This window comes from Hibiscus syriacus, unplaced genomic scaffold (genome assembly GCF_006381635.1).
Source record: "Hibiscus syriacus cultivar Baekdansim isolate YM2019G1 unplaced genomic scaffold, ASM638163v2 tig00110430_pilon, whole genome shotgun sequence".
NCBI classification, from domain to species: domain Eukaryota; kingdom Viridiplantae; phylum Streptophyta; class Magnoliopsida; order Malvales; family Malvaceae; genus Hibiscus; species Hibiscus syriacus.
Window position 1 is genome coordinate 490,091 of NW_024062734.1, and position 23,198 is coordinate 513,288.

General features: G+C 31.6%; 2 protein-coding genes, 1 non-coding gene and 1 pseudogene across 5 annotated transcripts; 3 read left to right on the forward strand and 1 right to left on the reverse strand.

The window, feature by feature from the left end:
- Nucleotides 1–3,656: 3,656 nt before the first annotated feature.
- Nucleotides 3,657–4,546, forward strand: LOC120125264. Of its 2 annotated transcripts, XM_039143739.1 has the most exons (3): nucleotides 3,657–3,950; nucleotides 3,984–4,129; nucleotides 4,222–4,546. In XM_039143739.1, the coding sequence occupies exons 1-3, from the start codon at nucleotides 3,712–3,714 to the stop codon at nucleotides 4,299–4,301; spliced, it is 465 nt and encodes a 154-aa protein (XP_038999670.1). In that variant the 5' UTR covers nucleotides 3,657–3,711; the 3' UTR covers nucleotides 4,302–4,546. The 2 variants fall into 2 exon arrangements, with proteins under 2 accessions (XP_038999670.1, XP_038999669.1); XM_039143738.1 differs by having other exon boundaries at nucleotides 3,663–4,129.
- Nucleotides 4,547–6,879: 2,333 nt separating this feature from the next.
- Nucleotides 6,880–8,260, forward strand: LOC120125242 (annotated as a pseudogene).
- A 3,674-nt stretch (nucleotides 8,261–11,934) lies between these two features.
- Nucleotides 11,935–13,185, reverse strand: LOC120125241 (cyclin-dependent kinase inhibitor 7-like). 2 transcript variants are annotated; one of them, XM_039143722.1, is made up of 4 exons: nucleotides 12,767–13,185; nucleotides 12,612–12,661; nucleotides 12,269–12,427; nucleotides 11,935–12,168 (listed from the first exon to the last, which is right to left on the reverse strand). In XM_039143722.1, exons 1-4 carry the CDS (start codon nucleotides 13,064–13,066, stop codon nucleotides 12,099–12,101), a joined length of 579 nt encoding a protein of 192 aa, XP_038999653.1. In that variant the 5' UTR covers nucleotides 13,067–13,185; the 3' UTR covers nucleotides 11,935–12,098. The 2 variants fall into 2 exon arrangements, with proteins under 2 accessions (XP_038999653.1, XP_038999654.1); XM_039143723.1 differs by having other exon boundaries at nucleotides 12,269–12,424; nucleotides 12,767–13,184.
- Nucleotides 13,186–22,248: 9,063 nt separating this feature from the next.
- TRNAS-GCU lies at nucleotides 22,249–22,330 on the forward strand. Its single transcript has one exon. It is a non-coding gene; the product is annotated as a tRNA-Ser (tRNA).
- The last annotated feature ends 868 nt before the right edge of the window (nucleotides 22,331–23,198 follow it).

Sequence of the window (23,198 nt, forward strand, 5' to 3'; positions counted from 1 at the left end):
AGGTAGTTTACCCTTTTTTGATAAAACATGAAACACGAAGTAATATATAAATATAAGATAAAAATGACAAAATAATATAAAATCAGTATTATAGCCTTGTTTTATATAGCATAAATTATACAAAATTTGAGAGCTGACATAATAAATCTATGAAAATCCAATAATCTTTGGACAAATAAAAGTTGGAAAAATAATTATTTGTTGGCAGCCGCCAGAAGTTTTTCTACCACATATATAACATGGTGATTGGAGAACTATAAAAGTGCATATTAAGTTATTATGTAATTTGTAAATATGACAAGTTTGTGGATAAGTTCGACAATTTTTGTATATTTTTTATAGGCTACAGAATAGACGTGTGGCATATGCTCGCAATTATTGATAGTGGGGCATAATAATCAAATACTTTTCATTATGATATGTAATATTAAAACTTAATTGATGTGTGAGGTAAGTGAGTAAAATAATAATAAAACTTTAACACAAATTATTCTAAAAATCATTTACATATATAATATTTTAAAGATAATTATAATGTATAGAATAGTTTAAATACTTTATAAACGAAGTGTAATAAAAATGGTACCCAACTAATTAACGAAAAAATAATTGGGTCCTTTTCCCTTTCTTTGTTGTTCTTGAAGATCATTAAAAATGTTGATATGATCCTTCACAGCCTTAATTTGGTTTTTTAATTTTAATATCAATGCATGCATTAATATTTGATCTACTTAATTAAGCCATACCATGTACGTAATGGGTTGGTGTTGTGCTAATATATATATAAATATTGTTTTAGGAATTTCTAAGTGGAAAGGAAATAAGTGAGATCAATATAAAATAGGTTGTATACAAGAGATTAGATTTAACGTGATTTAATCCTTCTATCTCCACATATAAAAGTAATATTATTTTATTATAAATATATGATCATGAAGAATATAAATACATGCTATTTTATGTATCTTAAAATTTTGTATACATATCAAAACCTAATTTATCTCAAAATTCTTCCAACATCCCTACAAAACACATTTCTAAAACATAATATCTAAAACGTGCACAGATCACAAAAGAATTACATCTATCTAAAATAATTATCTTGATTGCTAACTGAAAATCCTTATTCCATAAAGATTTTTATTGAAATAAACTTAATCATCGACCACTAAAATTGCACCATAATGTCTTCCACTTTTCTTTTTCATTTTTTCTTATTCACATCTTAGTATGGGAGCAAGGATTCCATTTAATGAAACATTTACCCATTTTGAAAGAATAAAATCTGTATAACCCCAAATGAAAAAGTTTACTTTTTTTCTCACCCTACTTAAGAAATTTGCCAACCATTTTGGTGGGATCACAAGGAAATATCTTTGAACTTTGCAATTGAAATGTTGACTTTTGATGATTATACAGAAACTTCCATTCAAATGTATTGCTTAAGTCAACATTATCAATGAAAACCCTAATCAAATCCCAAATGAAAACCCTTTATAAAAAGCTATCTAACCATTTCCCATTCTACTGACTATTCAACCATTTAAAGAAAAGAGCGTTGATGAAAGGAAAATCCTTTTTTTTTTCTTTTCGTATTATACATATTAAATATTTCAAAAAAAATTCAAGATGATACATTGAAATAAACTAGTATTGATACATACTTGCCAAAATATAAGGTAAACAAATTATTATAAATTAATTTATAATAAAAAATCATTAAAAATATATATTTTTTAATTGAACGGGACAACATTTTAGGTTGAAACTAAAAATATATCTTCTTCACAATATTTTATGTTGTAATCGGAATCATTATAAAATGTTTAACTTTTTCGATTGTAAATCTTAAATCCACCGTTATGTAACTTTCTTGGTTACAACAAAAAGAATTACAAATTGTATACTTTTCAAATTGAATATAATAACATTTTAAGTTAAAATCCTCTTAAATTAACTTTAAATTAGACAACCACACAACAGAACAACTCTTCTATAATTTGTTTTATTTTAGGGTAAAAACTATATTATGATATGTTAAATTTTTAAAACAAACAATTATTATCATTTTGTCATAATAATTTATCAAAAAAGCCAATGTAATTATTATAATAAATAAAGTTATGGATTCATTTTATATTTTAGAAAATAACCACATTTTATATTATAATAAAATCCTCACAAAAAATCCACCAACTTTTATATTCAAAATAATTTTATTTTTTTCCTTCCCAAAGTGGATGTGTCTAATAAGTCCAGTCGTTTATATATGACAATGGTCATAGTTACACTTAAACCAACATACCAATGCTTTATGTTGACATATTTGTTTTGCAAATCATAATTAATAAAGTACTCAAGTACATATAATGTACTTAAATTTAATAGAAATCACTATTGGTTAGTCAAATTGTGAAATATAATTATACCACTTTTGTAACTTGTGGAGGAAAATAATCCTTATCTCTAGTGTTAATTTGGATATTGCTTCAATCCCATATTATATTACCAAGCAGAGATAAACTATTACCACTACACGCATCAATGACATTATGGATTTAAGGTAACAATCATCGACGAGCTTTTAAATAATATATAGTTTCTCAATTACATTAAAATTTTAATTTAATTCGTAGATTTTGTTGGTAGAAATAAATTAAATACGTTAGTTGTTGATGATTCATCATTTTTAATTTGAATAATGAATTGCGGTCGATGATTTGAAAAATAATATTTTGTGAAAGATGATAGTTATCTCTAATTTAAAGCTAAAGAAGTAGATGATGATGAAGAAGAAGATAATCGTCTTTTTTAATTGACTAATGAATCATGGTCGGTGATTTGAAATATAGTACTATGTCGAAGGTGATAATCGTCTCTAATCTGAAGAAGAAGAAGAAGTCCCCTTAATTCATTATGAGGATTTATACATAGAGATTTTTATTGTTTTTGTCAAACACATAGTCATAGTTATTACTCGTAGATTCATAAATCTAATTGATATGGTCAGTTGTCGATTAGTTTTGTTCATGAGAAAATCATGTGTTGCCTATCGAAAGTCATTTTAAATGGTTATTTTAAGAGGTCACGACTTCTCAATGAATGCAAAATATCTAAATCTTTGTCTAAAGATATTCTCTAAAAATCTTGACACACAAAAAATCTTACGAAAAAAATGAGAAGGAATGTAACCAACAGTTCCTCCCCAAATATTTGGTATAATAATATTTTGATGTTATTTTAGTTTAAATATTAATTAAATAAGTCATTTGTTCCTTCCAATTCTTTTATTTAAATATTTAATAGAAATTCATCCCTCTCAATATTTGATCCTAATTTTGTTCTTAAATGTAACAAATATATTTTTTATATTAGTCCCTTAATCGATGAGATTAATGTATAAATGTAAAGTAAACTTGTAATGAAATATTGATTAACATCAACTTTCTCTTAATTAAGCAATCTTTTCCCATATGTTTATAATAATAACAATAAGATGATAGATACCTGGTATAGAAGACAAAAACACAAAACTTGTAAGGAACAATTAACCCATCTTTTAAGACTAAATAAATATGGTGAAAAAGACAAGTCATCCTGACTCGGATCAACCAGTTGTAACCCCGCCACCTTATTAACCCATCTCTCCATCACCTTCCCCTCACTTTCCCAAACCAAATCACCTCTCTCAGGGGGCTGCTACCTCTGTCTATGTCCCCACCGCAACCACCGCAAAATCTACCATCAATTCATGATTCACCGCAACCTTTGATGTCGATGCCACCTTCTGTTCCGCTTTACAAGCACCCGTCATGGTCGCCGGACATATTCCGCGACGAAGCGTGGCTGAGAAGGAAAGGGAACAGCAAGAAGAGGAGGAGCAAGAGCGTGACGGATGAAGACCTGGACGAGCTCAAGGCGTGTTTCGAGTTGGGGTTCGGGTTCGATTCGCCTGAGGTGGACCAACGTTTGTCTGATACTTTGCCTGCTTTGGGTCTTTATTATGCTGTTAATAAGAACTACAACGACACCATCATCTCCAAGCCTTCCACGGCGTATCCTTCGGTTGTTTCGAATTCTGAGAGTATTTCGTCGCCCATTGGAAGCCCCCGCTCCATTGTTGGCCCTGGTGAGTCCTGAATTCAACTCGTTTGATCTTGAGTTTTGTTTGTAACTTGTTTTTATTCTGATATTTGGTTTCCTTTTTTTTGGTGATTGAAGGTGATAATCCACAGACAGTGAAGACAAGGCTGCGGCAATGGGCGCAGCTGGTTGCTTGTTCAGTGAGGCAAAGCTCATGACGACGACGATGATGGATGGATCATGGATGGATGGATGTGTTCCATAACTTGATATGATCATCAAGGTTTTGAGGATCAAATTCTAAGAAATAAAAGCGATGAAAGCAGAGTTGTTTATCAATGTAAAAGAACCAAACATGAACTGTCTTTTGTTTGGTAAATTTGGTTAGAAATTTCCAGAAAGGAAAAGAGAAAAATCCGGACATTGAATGAACTAAAATATCTGCTAGATTGACTTTTCACAACTTCATTTATCTTTTATTTTGTTCCCTATTAGTTTAAGGTTTCGTAGTTTGTCTGAACCATGCCCAGTAAAAACATGTTTGCACCTTGTTTTTTGTATATATATTTCCTTCTACGTCAAGAAAAAAGTCAATTCATTTCTCTCCCAAAGTTCTAAGAACATTGTTGTATTCGATAATTATTTATAAAATTATTTTAATTCGTTTAATATATGAAAATTTTCCTTATATTTAATTTTTTGGTCCGTATATAGACAGATTTGTCATTTGTGTGACTCAATGATAAGAAATTCCTCCCGCGTGCTTTGATTTAGGGGCAGACAAATTAATCATTTTTGTTTTCATTTTGAAGGCAATTTAGGCTACCAAGTTTTTATGTTTATTTCTCAATGCCAGACACAGATTTAGCACCTTTGTTTTTACATTTAATTTCCACTTTACTATACTTAATCTGCGGATTTAGTCCTTATACTCCAATTTAGTTAATTTCAGCTCCTACACTTTTAAAGTTTTTACTTTAACCCAAATGATACATGAATAATATGACTAAATTATAGGGACTAAATTTATAGGAACTAAATTTGCAACTTATGTATAGTATAAACATGATAGCAGAATCTTGCCACTATACATAAAATGTTTAGGTTGTATGAAAAAAATGTTAAAATATATTAAAGGTCTTTAAACCGAAAATAAAACACTTGTGAGTAAATATATTTTGAGGCCCAAAAGAAGAGTTGTTGGCTTCTCATATCATCTCTACTTGTGAACCATCATGAAAAAGAACACTTTTGCATGATCAATTTTGACCCTAACTTTGACAGCCTCTCATATATGCCCCCACGTAAGCCAAATTACAGATCACCATAAGTGGGATTTAGCTGGGAAAAGGGTGCCAACATGACAGCAAGGAAGAACCCACTAACAGAAAGCATATCCATGTAAGAAAAAAAAAGGGTGCAATTCATGATCGCTACTCCATCTTCCAACATCCGCTTAGTGCTCACACTATTTAGTTATTGGCTCATTGGATGAAGATACCAAAAATGGGTCCATTCAAGGAACATGATGGATCTTGTTACAATGAGCTTCACCATTATTTGCCACTCATTTCTTAATTAACTTTCCCAACCATTTTAAAAGGAAAACACTAGATTTTGGTGGAAAAACCTTCATCAAATGCTTGCTTACTTCATAAAATTAAAAATAAGCCTACAGTCCCGCATGGTCAAATGGTAACAGGTAAGTCAGCTTAACGAGTCACATTAGCATTTCGTTTCCTAATAACAATTATTAACGGTCAAATGATCAATTTATTATAAAACAATAATGTGGGTGACCAAATCATTACCTTTAGTGTTGAAAGAAAAATTTACTCATACTTCAATGACTATTAATGTAGTTTATCCTAAAGGATTCATAGTGTAAGTTTTTGTTAGCTCGTGAAACCCAATCCCTAAAATGCGAAAGAGCAAAAATCTAGTTAATACAGGGACAATGAAGCCCATTATTAGGTCATAGCAGTTAGCAGGTCATAGCAGTTAAGAATGGGTTTGCTTATTCATGGAGTCAACAGAAAGATCAAACAACCGCTTAAAGATTCATTTTCGTATAGCTAAAATCTTCAAGTCCAGTCCTTTCAATTGCTTCTCTTTCCAAGTTTTGGGGACTCTTCTTCAACTAGTTTTCGACCTCACCTCAGTAATTAATGGTATGTTCTTCGCATTAATCCCTAAGATTCAATTTACTTAATTCTATTCAATAATTATACTTCTCTTTGTGCTTTTTCTTCTTTACTATTGTTAATGATTAGGGTTTTTGATATTTTCTGAATCGTCGTGTTCACCTTTGCTTTAAATTGAATAGCATTCGACGTTTATTTTTGTTCCTTCTGTTTCGTAGATTTTATTTGGGATTAATTGTGAAATTTTGTGTTTATAATAATGATAAAATGGATGAGATGTGTGGTGCATTAGCAGAAACTGGAATTAAAAAACTTTTTCAGTAATGTCTCTGGAAATTGAAGAAATTATTGAATAATCCTTCAACTTCAACAATTTGGCGGTTAATATTTTCTTTGTGTTTGGTCGTTTGTCCATGGCTTGCGGAATTTGCAAATTTCTATGTTTTTCCGGACCTGGATCTTCATTTTGCATAAGTGTCAGTTTCTGATGCTTCTGTCCAACATATTTTCGGATATAATCCTCCAAGAGTCTTCCAAATACATAGAAAAAAAAATTAACATAGGGGTCGGACATGTAATAAAATCTGACACTCACACGCGAGTACAAGTAAGAGAATGATGTAGTAAAACATTTTTGGAACTAGAATTGGTCTTGATCATCTTTAATGAATGTTTGATCTGGCTAGTCTTTACAGAGGACCGTCAAGGAAAGACAAGCCGAAGGGAAGATACCATGGATTAAGCCAACAGAAGAGGTAGGAGATTAAGGAAGCTTTTGAACTGTTTGACACCGATGGATCGGGTATGGAATGACTCATTTAATACCGGTGGTGTATATGAGATACGAATTCGGCATTTTTACTAAATTATGGGTTTGAATTTGTTGGCCAGGTACCATTGATGCCAAAGAGATGAATGTTGCCATGAGGTATGGGTATTAGTGTCTGATTTTTCATGTTTGCAAAAGAGAGTTTTTTTAGTTCATATCAACACGTTGGAACTGAAAGTTTTACCATTACAGGGCTCTCGGTTTTGAAATGACAGAAGAGGTAAGTTTTGTAACAGAGAATGCTGGTTGAATGTTTGATTTCCTTTTTGTTTCTTAAATGATGTAAAGTTTAGCATATCAAATTGATTCCCTCGGGATCCTTATGTTCTGATATTCTGTTCCACAACAGCAAATAAATCAAATGATTGCGGATGTTGACAAGGATGGCAGTGGTGCCTTTGATTTCGATTAATTTGTGCACATGATGACTGCCAAGATTGGCGAAAGCGACACTAAAGAAGAGCTTATGAAAGCATTCCGAATCATTAATCATGATAACAATGTAAAGATGCGGCTTTATTTATTTAGATTGAATTTTGTTAGTTGTTTTGGTGGAAAGATTGATTCTTCATTTGAATTCAGGGAAAGATATCTCCTGAAGATGTTAAACGCATTGCAAAGGAGCCTGGTGAACACTTCTCCGACAAGGATATTCAAGACATGATCGAAGAAGCAGACTGAGATCGTAAGCTAACCTTGCTTCTCGAATCTTGATACGGTGCTCTATGATTGTTTTGCTTTTACAATTTTGTTCCAGGTGATAGACTGACCTAACCCTAAACCGAACTTCCAAACCAAACTGACTAAACCGAACTGATTTGACTTTGGTGTCGGTCAGTTTAGTTAAATTGTACTTGAACTAATACCAGCCTGATTTTCTTTACATAAACTTGTTAAACTTCATCTATGCCGAAGCAAACATGTTAATCAATGTTCGATTGGTGAATGAAGATGATGGGGAGGTAGGTATCGAAGAGTTCATGAGGATGATGAAGAGAACTTCTTACGGCGGGTATTAGAGGTCCGACCTACGGCTGGAGGGAGCGTTCGATAACTGCAGCAGTGGCATCTTTGTATAAATAAAAACTAAAAACATGTGCCTGGATTTATATAGTAGGATCGAATACTTGGCCATGACTTTTAACCATGTTTTTATTCTTTATTATGTTTGAGTAATTTGAATCAGTATCTTGTTGCCATTGTTCGGGCGGATGACTAGTGATGATTATATAGGGATGGTAGCAGGTTTGAAAATTTTGAATTTGAATTTTCATAATTCTTTTAAAATCTGAATTTGTTTATATAGTGACTTTTAAAATACGTTAGAAAGATTTCTGAAAGGTGATTCTTACGTAAGAAGACATTTCAATCCTAAAATATTTAAATCTTATTTGAAAATTCATCATAAATTAATTAATATTTCAACTTTTAAAAAAAATTTAATTTAGTGTACAAAACAAATGAATAAATTTGATATAAAAACAAGGCAAGGGGTAGTGCTCAAAATATATGGCAAACCAGAGATGGATAATCCATGTTAAGAGCAGTGGGAGAAGTAATGAAGTTCCTTATAAGGCCCAGACGATTGGGTGGTGAAGAGAGGACATGGAGGCTTTTGGTATTGGGAAAATGAAGGGATTTGCAAGAGAAAGCCGTGTGTAGAGACAGCACCTGCGGTTACTGGGTTGGTCAATAGTTATAAGACCTGGTTGAGCCGTTGGACATTTCAGGCTAGGGGCGGGCTAGCTGGTTGGTTTAGTTGGGTCTGGGTAAAATATTTTAAGGGTCCATTTTTTGTCGGATAATCCGAGATTAAAATTTATTCGATCCGTATTTAATCTGATTATCTGATTTTAATCTCGGGCATCCAATTTGAATTATCTAGAAATTAAAAAAACGGATCAAATATCAAAATTTCCGGATCGGATCAACGGATAAATAGATATGATCGATCAGATCAGATTTTTTTGCTTACCCCTAAACTAATCACCGTATCTATGTAGATTGTTCCTGACATGCGAACTCTAAGACTGTTGCCTTAGGGATTTTAGCCAAATATCACCACGGATTAGTGATCGGTAGTCATGCTCGTAGACTGGATGATTACCCTTCAGCTGAAATGGTGTAGGCTAAAGCTTTCACTGAAGGCATTTCTTTAGCTATAGAAAACGGCTGGAATGATATCATCATTGAAGGAGACGCGTTGAGCATCGTGCAAAGACTGGCCACCACCTCTTCTGATCCCTTAATCTTAGGTATCCATTTGATTGAAGCTCGATGATTCATCTCTTTATATTCTGTGATTAAAGTTGCTTTCATCCTCTGAGATGCAAATAATGTTGCTCACGCCTTTGTTCATTGGGGTTTCAATTGTTATTTTTTTTATTTGTTCTTGAAATCTCAAATTGTATCTTGAACCTTAGTATTGTTTATGTAATTAATAATTAAATTCGTTTATCTTAAGAAAATATCATGTCATGCCTACGATGATAGGTAGTAATGGAATATAGTTGACACGACTAGGGGTGTTTGCGGTCGGTTTGGATCGGTTTTTAGCTAAAAATCATCCGATCCAAAAGTATAAATGTTTACGGTTTGGATCAGTTTGGATGTTTCTAAAAAAAATCCGATCCGATCCAATTAAGTGCAACTTGATTCGGTTTGAATTTATACGATTTTTAAATTCTAATTTTTCAAAATAATTCAAGTAACAACACTGCCAGCACATTGTTTTTTTTTAATCCAAGTTTTAAAAGTAGATAGCGTAGCCTGTATAAGCTCTGTTCTCTGAGAAGCTGATAGTACATATAAGCATTAATCATCACTTATTAGCTAGCACAAATTTGGGCATAGCCGAATCAGGTAGGGGGTTTCAACGTTCAATACACTAATATAGTTTTCAAAATCATCACTTACAATATTACAATGTTAATGTTGGCTTAATCAGTTAATGCACAACTCAACATTACTGTTCAGGAAAGGCAGAGGCTACATTTCCACCTTAAATCCTAAGGTACGCTTAAAAAAATACTTGACCTTGACCATGGTGTTCTAGAACGGAAGAGGTAAAGATTAAATGTCCAACATGGGGATCAATAAAAAAAACCATAAATCCTCAACATCTGCTGCCAGAAGAAAAGATTGCAGGAGCATGCAGAAAAACAGATTTTTATAAATTTAGAGCAAAATCCGACGAGTGAATGAAATACTAACATGGATCTGGAAATTTCCTGCTGCCATTCGTTCAATTATGAAGATGATAGTGCAGGTTTTTGCATAAAAACGATTAAAAATGGCTTTCATATGGTTTTACACTTATCTCAAAACAAATAAACAAATAAAACCCCAAAAATAGTACCTTGCACGATTTTCCTTCGAGATAAGAACAGTAAGTAGGCAGACATACTATCTTCTAAGAAGCATTTCTTCTGAAGGATTATGCCAGAAACCCGGAAGAAAAAATAGCTGTCTTGAGCTATTCTCCTCTCCTTTCTCAAGAAAAGTTGGGTTGTGAGTGAGGGGTTGTGCTCAAGGAGGATGAGAAGAGGCGGAGTAAATTGGAAAATGTGGGCTAGGTTTTAGTTTTTGGCAAGGAAGTTGAAACGGTGTCGTTCTGTATAAGGAGATAGTCAACTATCGGTTCGGTTCGGTTCGGATCGGTTCTGAATTTTCAAATCGAAACCGAATCGATCGATTTTTAAAAAAAACTAAACATACTAAATCGATTTCGGTTATCGATTTTTTAAATTAATTTTCGATTTTTTTTAGATCGAATTGAATTTGAACACTATTAAACGCGACAAAATGATTTATTTTGTGATTGGACTGAAAAATAGTTAATTAGGGGCTCAATTACCAAAATAAAAGAGAGGTCTCTACTATATATATATATATATATATATATATATATAAACAGATAGAATATAAGGTTGGTAGCTGATTATTCCATGTCTTGGAAAGTGGTGACAATTTATAGTTGCATAAACAAAAAGTGTGATTAATTTTATTAAATGTCCTTTTTGTAATAATTTTTAAAAATTATTATACATTTAAAATTATAAATTTTAAATATAATGATAGTTTAATTGAATTAAAACTAAACTAATATTATTTTTTAAAGTAATAATATTATGATTTTAGAATTTTAATTTGGATCAAATTTTGTGACTTCCTTTTAGAAATATACATTTCATTATAATTTGGATCGAATACTGATAGTTATACACAAAAAATCATAACAAATATAAAGCAAAATAATATTTTATAGTTGGATGATCATTTTGTAACTTTCAATAATTAGGGGACTCAACAAAGCAACACCTTATAATCGTGGACCATTTGTGTACTTTATCTTATATTAATTTAGTTATTATAAGGTAGTATATATGTAAAATCTTTTTTAGTTATTGATCATGTATACATCCTGCATATGTAATTGGTAAAACTTAAATTATTTAAGAAAAATAACATTTTTTATCACTGAGACTATAATAAATTCTACGGTAAGTTATAAGTTTAAATATAAAATTCAATAAAATGTATATTAGGCACAAACCAACTTACCTCAATAATTAAAGGAACGGGTGATTTAACATTCATTGTTAAATGATTGAGTGTACTTAGAACAAATACTAATTTATAATCACATTTACCTTAATAAAAAAATAAAATGTATATTAGAAAGAAACATGAACTAGAATTTCAATAATAGTTATTCTTCGGAGGTTTATGCTACAAAAATATACTACTGACAATTAGAAGCAACAAGTGTAGCAGAATGAGAGAAGCTGCTACAAAATTTTCTTTATCAAATCACAATTATTTCCTAAAAAGAAAAAAAATTTATTACAAACTAACTAATACAGAGAAGTAGTGGGCATACCAGAAACGAGGAAGAAGCAGCAGACATTCTAGCAGTTGAAACAAACTTACTTTGGTGGCTCCGAATTTCCACAAAACCACCAAATATTATATTCGAACAGAATTTCGTTATATTTAGCAATTTTTCATAGATTTTTCTAACGGTGTGAGTTGGATTTTCTTCATGGCTTCAATCGAATCCACTTGCAACGCCCTTCCAACGGTTCATCCTTGAAAATATCGTAGTTGTACCTAAAAGTAGTCAAGCCAAACAAATTCCCTTTTCCTTAGTTTGAAATTACCGTTTGGTTCCCAAGAAAATTTAATACAAGGAAAGGAAATGTGAACATACTTTTCAGCAAAGTGATTTTGAAGTTTTTCCTCAGCAACAGAGAAGAATTCTTCCAGTTCAGCTTCGGTTGGCATCTTCACCACCGTTGATCTCCGCTCTGATGGCCTCGACCTTGAATCCATGTCTTCAGCCTCTGCTGACGGCGTCTTTTCTCTCCTGCTTCAGTTCACCGTGGAGACGAAGAAAACAAGAATTTGAGAGGAGTATATAAAGGAAGAGAATTAAAATTTTAGAACGTAAGAAAGGAAATTTAAAATTTGAATTCAAGAGAGAAGGAAAACTTAAATATCAACATAGATAAATTTAAACGTATATAATTTATTATAAGTTTAATTTCACCAACCTGTCTCTGCTGCTGAAATGCGTGGATGTTTCATCTTCAATGCTCTCATCCTAGGAAAAAAAATTAAAAAATTCTTCAATTTAATAACATCAATTAAAGCTCGAGAATCAGAAACTCCTAGAATTTATTATTATTTAAAAAAAATAAAAATTCACCTCCAGATCTGGCAACTCAATATTTCTTTTCTCGCACGAACTGAAACTGGTTGAAGAACATGACACGTCATCATCATGATCCGAGTTAGAGCCCAAACACTGATTTCTGTAACCGCGATGATGATCCACCAAAATTCTCTGGCCTCTTAACTGGATATACGACGTCGTTGAAGAAGCTACTCTAAATTCAGCTTCTTCTCCATCGTTATCGTCGTTAAATCTTCTTCGTTTCTTCTGAACTGTTCCCGTTGCCACCGGCACCATAGCTGGTGTTCGGACTACGACGTTAGCTACCTCCATAACTGCAATTCCTCAAACTGTAACGAATTTGAATGGTTTTTTTTTTCTTTCCTTTTCTGAGAGAATTTTTTTTCTTCTTTTTTGGTTTTGAACATTCGTTTGCTGGTTTTGTTAGTTTTAAGATGATGATGATAGAGAGGGAGAACAATTGAACGGTGAGGATTTGTTTTGCCGTTTAGAGAGGTTGGCTGTGGGTGATGAACTGACGGTGGTCCATTTAACAGAATCTGTAACTGGAACATTTGACGGCGTAATATTTTATTCATTTTATCAATTTTTCTTTATTTCGATTTAGTTATTATTTAACTATATTTTGTAAACGTCCTATTAAACAACCTAAGTGGTGATAAGGTCTTTTTTTTTTTTTTTAAGGATTTGAATTCAAAGAATTATTTGTAGGATGTATATGTGTTAGGGGTGTGCAAAATTACTCGACCCGGATAAAAAAAATCGGGTAATTTAAAAAAAAAATTACCTGGTACCCGATACTTTTCGGGTCTGGTCCGGGATACAAAAATTGATTTTTTTCGGGTACCCGGTTACTCTAGTACCTGGTTAATTTTTTATATATATATTAACTATATATTTAATTTATGTTATAATATTACCTAAAGCAAATTATTTCTTATTGAAATCCCTAACAGCTCCAGACCTCAAAAGTGAAAACGGCCACGTTGCAATCTACACGCCAAGCTCCATTCTTCATCGCTGCGGTCGCCGGTCGCTCATCTAAGGAGGTAAGCACCCACCGGCCACCACGATCCCAACCCACAAGCCGCTAGCAGTAAGAGATTTTTAAAATATTGAAGTAAACAAATGTCCAGTTTGCATGTTAGATTTCATTTGTTTATGCACATTTGATCTTATTCAACTTATCTTACTCTCTTTTAGGACCAATATATATTTGGGTTGTTGATTTTTCAAGCGTAAGAACCACCCGCTGTTCTGCCTTGTTGCCCCTCCCTCCTTGAGTTTCCACTGCCCATTAGCCAACGGAGAGGTAACAATCCACTGTTTTTAATGAACATGTTTAACTTAGAAGTCCAATTTAAAGCAGTGCAATTTTTAATATTATAGGTTGCATTGATTTTGATGTGTACCTCCTTTTAATTGAAGAGTTTCTCGTAAAAACGAATTAAAAAAATATGCAACTCTCTAAAGAATTTGAACCATCTATCTTCATTTCATGTCTCACAAGATCAATTGAGTAATCACCATTTCAATTAAGTGTTCTTAGCACTGAAACACTTGTTTATGTGATCGTATTTCCTTTAATTTCTATATATACTAACCATTTAATCTATTGACCATTAAAAGTAGTACTATGGTCTATTTTAAAAAAGATTTTAAATGGTGTTTGATGATATGTTTTTTTTTACAAATTTTATTTGAATTTTTGTTTGAATTTGCTTTAAAATATTTCACTTTAGTAATATTTTCGTTTTGTATATTCGTAAGATATTGGTTGTTGTAAACTTATGGTTTATTTATATCTGATGAAAGAATTGATTGTAGGAACGGAGAATGGCAAATGAAGAAGTGTAGTAATGATCATGAATTCAATTCATGATTCAAGTATCAAGTTGATTGTATGATATTGGAACTTTTATGTGAGTTATGAACTTTTATGTTTTATTTATATTATAGATTATTCGATTTTGTATTTCGAACTTTTAAATTTTGTGTTTCGATGTTGGACTATGTAATTTGAAGTTTCGAACATTTAAATTTGTATGTGTTTTTTATTTAATAATAAAAAAAAATCGGGTACCCGCAAAATCTGGGTACCCGATTACAGGGTACCCGAAACATCCGGGTCGAGACACAGGCCGAGAAATCACCGACCCGAATGTTCCGGTACCCGGATTCGTACACCCCTAATATGTGTTGATAATGTTATTAATAGATAAGAAATATTTTGAACGAATAATATTTTGTAATTATTTTACTATTAAAAACATTTTTATTTTTTTTCAAATTTAAAAAATATATCAAAGTGAATATTATAGTTTTATTTTTTTAAAATAGTATGGTATGACGATAATGGTAGATTGGTTTAAATTTTTTTCTTAATCAATTCATATCACATATTCATTTTGTAAATATAATTATCTAAATCTAAATTCTTTAAAAATAATAATATTTACTTTTTATTATTAAAACTGTTCTTTAAATTCAATAGTATTTTTTATTTAATGGACATATTCATTTTTTTCAAATGAAAGAATATGAAAATATGAAGAAATGAAGAAATTTAAGTAACAGCCTAACATTTAGGTAACGAATAAATGAATGCTGACACGTGGACAATATAATGATGTATCTTTTCACATTCTGATCAATGACGCCATTTGAGATTTGGAAACATCCATGCATGCATGCATATATATATATATATATATATATATATATATCACGTGGGTCATGTATAAACTATATGGACCACTCCCCAAGAAATACTCTGCGTTTCTAGCTTCAAGTGTCGTGGGATTTTTAACCATTCGTACATCAACGTCGATCCAAACTCTTTGACATATATTTCAACTAGTACCTATTACCGAGTAAATGTCCTTGATTGAAATACTTACCCATTTTGTGCCTCTCGCGTCTTTTTGGTGTTCAGTAAAGGTTTTGCTAATTTGAGTTTTTTTTTACTGATGGATAAATATTCGTAATTATATATATATATATATGTATTGAATAATATTGTTATAAAGTATAATATAAAATTAAGGGATCAATTATTTGTTTGAGTAAACTAAAATAAAGTGTTATAAACCCTTATTATAATTTTAGATATTTTTATTTTTAATAAGATTATTTTAAAAATTAAAGGCGGGATGCGATTTCTTTCATATCCAAAGACAATTCATGTCCTTTGTTTTGAATTTTGATCAGTGATGCTGGAAAAAAAAAGGAATTTGGGTCATATCAATTAAAAAAATCTATTTTACCCTTTAAGCATTTTTGGAAGACATTTTGCAAGGCTCTCCTTCACTCACTTTTATAACTCGCTTTTCAAAAAGTAATTCAACTACACTTTTGAAACCCAAGTTTCTTTTTGCTTCTTCCCGAAGCCACACAACAAATAAAATAAAAAACTAGAAGACGACTTAATTGGTTAAATAATTCAGAAAAAATTAGAAAATACATATATTTGAGAATTAATTTGGGATGCAAGTCATTTGTTATAATATACGTGGAATTCATCATGAGAGAATGATGTGTTTTATAAAATATAATAAATAATTGAAACTCGTCATAAGAATATGACGAGTTCCATATACTTTTGTTACAGTTCATATGAAGAGTTCTATTTTTTAATATATTTTATGAAACTCGTTATTCCCCACGAAGAGTTCTATGATACTATAATTAATGACCTATATCCCAAAATATTTTTTCGACACATACATTATTTAAAAGAAAAAAGAAAGAAAGAAGGTCACCCACAACATTTCCAAAATTTATTGAAATGACAATGGTAGGGAAAGAAGAAAATCTGCTAAATATAAAAGAAAATTCTTAAATAATATATAATAATATTTTAAATATATTAAATCCTGTTGAATTTAATTTTTTTTTTTATTTTAAATTCAATTTCAACGTAAATCCAACTCCCCTCTCACAAAAATTGAGATAACCCCATTAAGATTCTAACAAACTCCCCATCTTAAAAGATCAAATCAAAATATGTCGGGTTCGGAGAAAATGTCATGTTCGTTTCATGAAATGGGGTTGGGATGTCCCCTGTTTTGGACTTTGGGCAATTGTGAACCAAAGGAAAATGGCTTGGCATGATCCGTCAACACAATTCAAAGGGAAAAGATATGAAAGTACCCATTTGTCTTGAAAGAAAAGAGAGGAATGCGTATATCCCAATTAAAGTTTGTTTTTCATTTTTTCCTTAATAGAATTTAAATTGTCCAATATTTTGTTATAGGAATTTTGAAATACATTTAAAAGTTGTTGTATATAATAATTTAATGCATTGAAAATAATAAATAAAGTTATCATTAGCAATTGTATAGCGGAGTTAATATGGTTTTTCGAGTTATTAGTAGCGTCTTGCTCTTTGGTTTTTCTAAGAAATTTGATTAGGGTTAATAAGCTATTGCTCTGGTGACAATTGCTTCATGGCAATGGTTCTCTTTATCAATTAATCTATGCTTCAAATAAATGCTAAAGCGAGATTACACTTCAACTTTATCTAGGCTTAGAGGATTTGATCAAAAATGATTTATTTAGTCCGAGACCCGATATTGATCCAAATATGATGATCTAAAAACGATTTAAAATTTAAAATAAATCAAACTATATTAAAATTGACCTAAATTTTATTTGAGTTATTAACTCGTATGCAATTTGATTAACTTTAGTTGACATTACTCAAAGTGATGGCATGATACGTATCACGTCAGTAATTAACTACATGCGAAAATGTGATGTCAACGATATGCATTTACTGTTAATTAACTATAATTTTTCATCTAATATAAACTATTTTAACTAAAAAAATATCAAAAATGAAAATATTTTTAAAAAGCAGAAATTAGATTAATCATTTAAACAAATATTAAAAACTAAATTTTATCATTATATCTATTTTAAAATAACATTATAACTTGCCAAAGCTCAACAATTAAAAGTAGGCGTATCCGACAATTGATGACGAGGCACGTTTTAAAGTGTAAAACCGAACAAGATATGAAGGGAGATAGCTCACATTGTTTGCACTTTAAAAGGGTGGTCCAATTCGTGGGGTTGTGGGGGTACGTCACATATACTTCATTGTCTTGTCCTTTCGCTCGATTAACCTAACACCTACGGGCTTTGGCTATGCATAAAAACAATATTGAACCGTCGGATTTTAAAGGGCAAGGAGAAAAAGAATGCACCCACGTTGTTAAATTGGATCAATCCAATAGACAAATCTATTTATATACTTATGCCCAAGTTGTACATAATAAATGTACATAAAGAATAACTAATTAAGTCGTACATAATATACTTTAAAAATAACAATTGGGCGATGAGAACAATACTGTGCGTTTGTAATTATAGAGAAAATAGGACGATGGGAAGTAATAAGAACATAGTTAAAAAAATAATAAAATATTATCTTATTTTCTACAGTCAACCATCAATAGAAAAAAAAAGAATCAATATCAAGTTTCTATAACTTTCTAGAATGAGCGTTAAGTACTTCTTCAAGCTTACTCTGGTAAGAACCCGATATATCACTTTGATCACTTGAATTCTATACAGGACAAGTAACTCTTCTTTCCATGTGTTTTTATATTCAATTTGAACTTTTAAGTTTTTATATTCTTTCTACAAATAAGTTAATTCTCCTTTATTTCCATATGTTTTTATTTTGATATGATACATACCACAGGTAAGCAAGAACAGTTTAATTCTGGTTTTGGTTTTGGATTTAATCACATTTGCTTAAGTTAATTCTTCTTTCCATATGTTTTATTTCTTTGTATCAGAAACTTAAAGATGTTCAAGAGTTTCTAGGCCTTCCACAGATGGAATTAACTAGTGGCCAGGTTAAAATACACAAAGGTTCGATCCGATCAGGTGATCATACGGCGAGTTTCGTCTGCCATCAAGGCACGATGTTTCACAATGCTGGCAACGATCAGGTGATCATACGGCGAAGCCGTCCACCATTTCTTTTCTCTTGATTTGGATCATATTGATCACATATAGACGGTTTGTACATTTCAGCTAATGAAAATTTGGGTGGAGCAGTCCTTCATCCCTGAATAGTGTTTCCATTCCTTTATGTCCATTGGGATTTTGTTCCTCAGTGAAGTTGAACATCATCCTATAGAAAAGCGGCGTTTGCCTTCAGTAAAGAATTCAATCCAATGGAATAAGACATCTCTCATAAAGAACAGTAATGGTGGAACAGGTATATTGTAATGGAAATGAGTGGGGGGTTTCCCTAGCCTGGTGAAATTCTCTGAGAATATGATAAATTTTAAATCTTTTTAATTTTTTAGGTATATTTAAAAAACAAGGGCTAAATTGATAAAAGTAAAAAATATTTTGCTTTTTTATAATTACAACGCTAATACCCTTAATGGGAAAAGTGGACACAAAGAGAGATTTTTAAATAAAAAGATTTAATATGTAAAAATTAAATTTTATATAGTAGCAGGTAGCTAGCATCGGTTATAGGTTGGGGCTTCTTGGATACCTTAGAGGAACCCCATTCTAAAATAAAATGAATGGTTTTCTGAGCTGCGGTGGTGGGGCTGCTGTCGGCAATTTACTAATTCTTCAGCTTCCCCGGATTCATCAACGCCCATTAAATGCAACATAAAGCAATGGTTAGCAGATTTCAGATATTTAATATATGGTTCACTTTTATTTTATCTTAATCACTCAACTTTTGATTATTATGTTATCGATTAACTAAAAATTAATGGTTGAATAACTCAACATATTACAAAATATTAAATTTTAAATAAATTTTAATTTAATATTTTTTGAATAGTCTATGATGATAACAATATAATATTATATTTAAAATTTTCTTAATCTATTGACAATACACGCATCTTGTAAATAATTGCTTAAACCTATGATGTATAGAGACAACATCCTCTTTTATGATTGAAACCACATCAATTTATTATATTTTAATTAAAATTATGTCACAACCCTATCTATCTCCTTAGTTTCATCCTCTCTAATTTTCTTTTGAACTCTTGAACCATGAGCAGCAAGTGCGCTGGAATTAAAAAATATTCAATGAAAATATGTGCCAATGTCTTATTTGCTCAGTGTTACAGGCATGCATGCATAACAGTTAGGGTTTTCTCTGTTCATATACAAAATTTCCGGGTATGGTGTAATTGGCAACCACTGATACCACCTTAACAAGCTTTCGAAATTATTAATTACTTAACAACAGTTTCCAGAAACAAGAATCCGTGTCTAAAACTCGAATCCCACAAAAATAAAGTAACTAACAAATTTTTTTTCACTGGATCCAATCAATGGAAGGTGCTTCCTGGGATGGTGGAAAGGCGAAGGGGAACGATTATTTTCACTGGTCGGTCGACTTCGCTCCATGGCATCGCTGGTTTCTCTGAACTATGTAGTTTTTTTTTCAGCCATTAAAATATATCTCAATGCCTGTCGATGGAGTTCCAGTCTCTTGGTGTTCATGTTGCTCATATTATCATTGATCAATCCAGGTACAATCAATGTCACTTAGTTGCACCTTTTATTTCCTTTACACTTCAAAACTTTTGTATTTAGGGTGTCATAAGGAGCGTACACATGTCTAACAACCGAATAAAGTCTAATATTCATAAAAATTAAAATTTTTAATTTTGTGGTCAAAACAGAATTAAGTTAATAGTTTAGTGAATTCGCCTTGTACTTAACATAAATATCCGTTTATAAACATCAAACAAATAATTAAAAAGATTAAACAAATCCGTATTTGATATTCATATTTTTAGGAGATGTGTTTGAAAATGTGAAAATGAAAAGGGTGAGCAGTTAAGATAAAATGCGACGTAGAATTAGTGGGAAAATGTGATGAATTAAGGAAGAGTTAAAATGGAAATGCAGGGGGGCATTGGCATCCCAGAGAGGGGATGATGAAACCGTGCCAATGATGGACCTGGACGCAATAGCTCGAACCTACTGGCACTTGCATGTTCAGAACCGGAGCGGTTGGAGCCAGGAGATTGACCTTCGTCCCTCCGTATCCACATTCTATTATACCCACTCATAACTCCGTTTTCCTTATATGTCCTACGTCTTGTTATCCTCAATACATGATGTTTACAATTTGAGTGTTTAAAAGAGTTTGGTTATCAATTACATACTAAAATAATTTATCACAAAACGATGAACCTCCAACTTCGAGTGATTAAACCCTAAACCTTAAATTCGAACCAACAGTCCGTAAATCATGACAAGTAAAGTGAAGACACTCATCTGATATGTCAATAAATCTTGGAGAATGGACTTGATAAGGACCCATTTCCCACCTTGTGGGAGATGATGGACATTGGCACGACTGGTACGAACGAGTATTCCTTCTTTCAGAAACCGAAAAGTGTTACGACTTCAACCAGCAACTGATGGGAAACCAAGGTAACGCTCCAGGTTATCCACAGGCTACACACGATACAAGGTCGAAATGGATACTTGCACACCAAGAGTAGTATTTACACTAAAGAATAGTTTGGACTTCGTGAAATTTACTCGTTAGCCCTTACAAGCTTCAAACTTCTCAATCAACTCGAGGGTGGTGGCCTCATGCATAATTCACCTATAAAAAATAAGGATGTTTGCATCTCGCAATAAGCAAGACAACTCTTCCATACCATCGGAATGATTTTGCGGTGATTTAGAAAATATCTTGAGCATTCGAAAAGTTTGTCAAAAGATAGAATTATCATTAGTGGTTTTGAATTATGTGAGATTGAATACTTTCAAATTTGGCATGTGTCTAACATTAGAACTAAAATCTGGTTGGAGAATCGATTATGGGTGTAAAAAGCTAGAGAATTCCCAATATACCTAAAATTAATCTATTTACTAGTCTAAAAACAAATAATAACAATGATACATGAAAAATAGAAAATGAGATAAAAATGTGGTTATCTTAAAAAAAAGCTTAAAATAGAAGGGTCATGAATAGTAATTTTAACAAGAAAAATGAATAAGCACATTGAGGAAAAAATGGGATGACCTAAATATCAAATGTGTGAGCACTTCTATATTGGTTTGCAAATTTGAAGCCTTCATGAATATCCCTAGGGTGTGTATGTTTCTCAATTCATCAAGATCGCTTTTTGTGCTTAAGTTATTCAATTCTTAATTTTATATTGGAGCCACTTTTTTAAGATTAAAATATTTTTGAATCTAAAACATAATTTTAACGAAAATATTAAAGTTTTAAATTTAGAATTAAATTTAATCACAAATAAAGTTTAAAGTTGAGCATGATGATTGAACTTGTTTTTATCAGAGAAAGGGGCCTAAATAGAATGATTTTAATACTGATATAAGTTGAAAACATTCTATTGATTAAACTCGAATATGCTAAATCCAATGTACATGTGACCTGATCAACTTAATGACATCTACGAGTAAAAGCTACTCATAATTGTATAATAACAGTTTAAATTGATTGCACAAACGTCGCTTTGGCCGAGTGGTTAAGGCGTGTGCCTGCTAAGTACATGGGATTTTCCCGCGAGAGTTCGAATCTCTCAGGCGACGTCTAATTTTTAAATTTGGTCACATTACAAGTTCGTCCCAGACTGCTCACCTAAATACACAACTTGGTCAAGTATTAAATACGTACACGTGGGTGGCCCAATCTATGGATGGAATCACGTAAAGTGTTTATGTTCGGTTAGTGATATTGTATTGGTGTTCTTTATTTAGTTAAACATATTGTTTTATACGTTCACGAACACATTTATATTTTAAACTCCAAATTTCACCATGTATTTAATTTAGTCCCTAGATTCATCAATATTTAAAATGTAAAAAAAGTAAACGGATTTTTCATTAACATAAATATACGAGTCGATAAATGAGCATGTTTGTGAACATAAACGAACCGAAAACACCTCTGTTCGTATTCATTCATTTATTAAATGAACATTTATACTTGTTTATTTAACTTAGCAAACAAACACAAGCGAACGATATAAGAACAGTTCAAAAAAAATCACAAAATTGTTCACCAAGCGCCTATTGTTGTTGAAATACAATATTTTTGGCTTATTGTTATAAAATAATGTAAATGATCTTTCTACCTTCTCCAAAATACTAAGTTCAGTGAAAAAATTCCCCAGACACATTTCATGGTGTGATACCTTATAACTTGCTACTAATTACGTTGTCATAGTGAAAGAAGTTACCGATGTTTGTTTGACACTTTTCTAGGATATAGTTCCTCTAGATATCTTGTAAATATAGTCTGATGTAGATTTTTTTACTATCTTCGCACCTAGTACAATCAGAATCAAAATACCTTACGACCTCTAAATAATCTAATTTCTTATAAGAAAGTATGTAGTCTTTTGTTATATGAAGATACCTCGTAACCCTCTTGGTTGCTATCTTATAGTTCATATTA